Below are 2,094 nucleotides of genomic sequence, written 5' to 3' on the forward strand. Positions count from 1 at the left end.
GCCATCTATTTTACATTTGGTAGTGTATGTGTGTCAACACTACTCTTTCATTTTGTCCCAGTTTCCCACCCCACCCCACCCCCATGTCCTAAAGTCTGTTCTCTAAGTCTGCATCTTTATTCTTGCCCTGCCACTAGGTTCATCATGACCATTTTTTTTAGAATCCACATATATGTGTTAGCGTACAGTATTTGTTTTTCTCTTTCTGACTTACTTCACTCTGTATGACAGACTCTAGGTCCATCCACCTCACTACAAATAACTCAGTTTCATTCCTTTCTGTGGCTGAATAATATTCCATTGTGTGTGTGTGTGTGTGTGTGTGTGTGTGTGTGTGTGTGTGTGTGTATGCAACATCTTCTTTATCCATTCATCTGTCAATGGACATTCAGGCTGCTTTGGACAGCACTTTGGATTCAATCTGTCAGGATTCTATTTGTTTTAGTCTGAGTCATATCCTTCAGTAGTTCTTTCAGAAAAGGTTCATGCATGGAGCACTCTCTCAATCTTTATCTGAAATGGGAGTATTCAGTCAAGGTCCCTTGAACTGAGTCTTGAAACTTGTGTTGCTGCATCTTATCAATGTTTCAAGGTGCAAAACATATATAAGCTAGTGTCGTAATTAGCACAGCTAAGAAACTGGGAATAAAGTTATCTAAACTGTCAGAATAATTGTCAAAGCATTCATGTAACTTCCCCCTTTCAATACTTCCAGAGGAATCATACCCATGGAACCAAGGAATCAAACCAGTGCATCCGAATTCATCCTCCTGGGACTTTCAGAAAAGCCAGAACAGGAAACTCGCCTCTTTGCTCTGTTTCTCTGTATGTATGTGGTCGTGGCCATGGGAAACCTGTTGATCATCCTGGCCATCAGCTCAGATTCCCACCTCCACACCCCCATGTACTTCTTCTTAGCCAATCTCTCCTTGGTGGATTTTGGCCTGGCCACCAACACTGTCCCCAAAATGCTGGTGAACATCCAAACCAAGAGCAAGTCAATCCCTTATTCCTGCTGCCTGACCCAAATGTACTTCTTCCATTTCTTTGGCATCGTGGACAGTGTATTAATAGCCGTGATGGCTTATGACAGGTTCGTGGCTATATGTCACCCCTTACACTATACCACCATCATGAGCCCACGCCTCTGTGGCCTGCTGGCCAGTGGCCCATGGGTGTTTTCCTGCTTCATCTCCCTCACCCACATCCTCCTGATGGCCCATCTGGTTTTCTGTGGCAACAACAAAATTCCTCACTACTTCTGTGATCTCACTCCCCTCCTGCGACTTTCATGCACTGACACCTCTGTGAACAAGATCTTTGTGTTCATTGTGGCAGGGATGGTGATAGCCACACCTTTCATCTGCATCCTGGCCTCCTATGTTCACATCATTGTGGTCATCATGAAGGTGCCCTCTGCAGGTGGCAGGAAGAAAGCCTTTTCCACCTGTAGCTCCCACCTCTCTGTGGTTGCCCTCCTCTATGGGACCACCATTGGGGTCTATCTGTGTCCTTCATCTGTCCGCACAGCTGTGAAGGAGAAAGCATCTGCTGTGATGTACACTGCGGTCACCCCCATGCTGAACCCCTTTATCTATAGCCTGAGGAACAGAGACCTGAAGGGGGCCCTAAGGAATTTCATCAGTAAAAAAGTAATCTCATCTTCCTGAGCACAAGGTCACCTGAGAGTTTCCAGGAAATAGGATCTCAATATCTAGGGTCTTGGGCAAGAGTATAGAATTGCAAGTGTTGGAGATGCAGCCACTTTGAGTTTCGAATTGTAGAAGTTTAAAAGGAAACATCAAGATGGTCTTGCAACTATTTTCTCAAACATTGGGACCAATGAGGGTCTTTTTCAGATATGCCTCATGCTGTTATCCAGAGGATAAGCCTAGCCCTACCAGAGTCGGTTTACCCCAGTTTTGAAGCCATCGAGTACTCAACAAATATTAACTGAGTACTTATTCTGGCCTTGATGTTAGATGCTGGTCAAGGAGTTGTGAGCGGGAGATGTAAGATCCCAATAGTTTGAAGTTTATAGTTGAGTGGGCCACAAGATATGGAACACTTAGTTACAGTAGAATGGAATATGTT

General features: G+C 44.6%; 1 protein-coding gene across 1 annotated transcript; it reads left to right on the forward strand.

The window, feature by feature from the left end:
• Positions 1 to 728: 728 nt before the first annotated feature.
• On the forward strand, positions 729 to 1,670 carry LOC130837199 (olfactory receptor 24-like). Its single transcript, XM_057710015.1, has one exon. It carries the CDS (start codon positions 729 to 731, stop codon positions 1,668 to 1,670), a length of 942 nt encoding a protein of 313 aa, XP_057565998.1.
• Positions 1,671 to 2,094: the final 424 nt, after the last annotated feature.

The sequence above is a fragment of the Hippopotamus amphibius genome, chromosome 15, assembly GCF_030028045.1.
Source record: "Hippopotamus amphibius kiboko isolate mHipAmp2 chromosome 15, mHipAmp2.hap2, whole genome shotgun sequence".
Classification (NCBI taxonomy): domain Eukaryota; kingdom Metazoa; phylum Chordata; class Mammalia; order Artiodactyla; family Hippopotamidae; genus Hippopotamus; species Hippopotamus amphibius.

Coding starts and splice junctions, on each gene's coding strand:
- LOC130837199 (XM_057710015.1), top strand. CDS start 729: ATGGAACCAAGGAATCAAACCAGTGCATCCGAATTCATCCTCCTGGGA.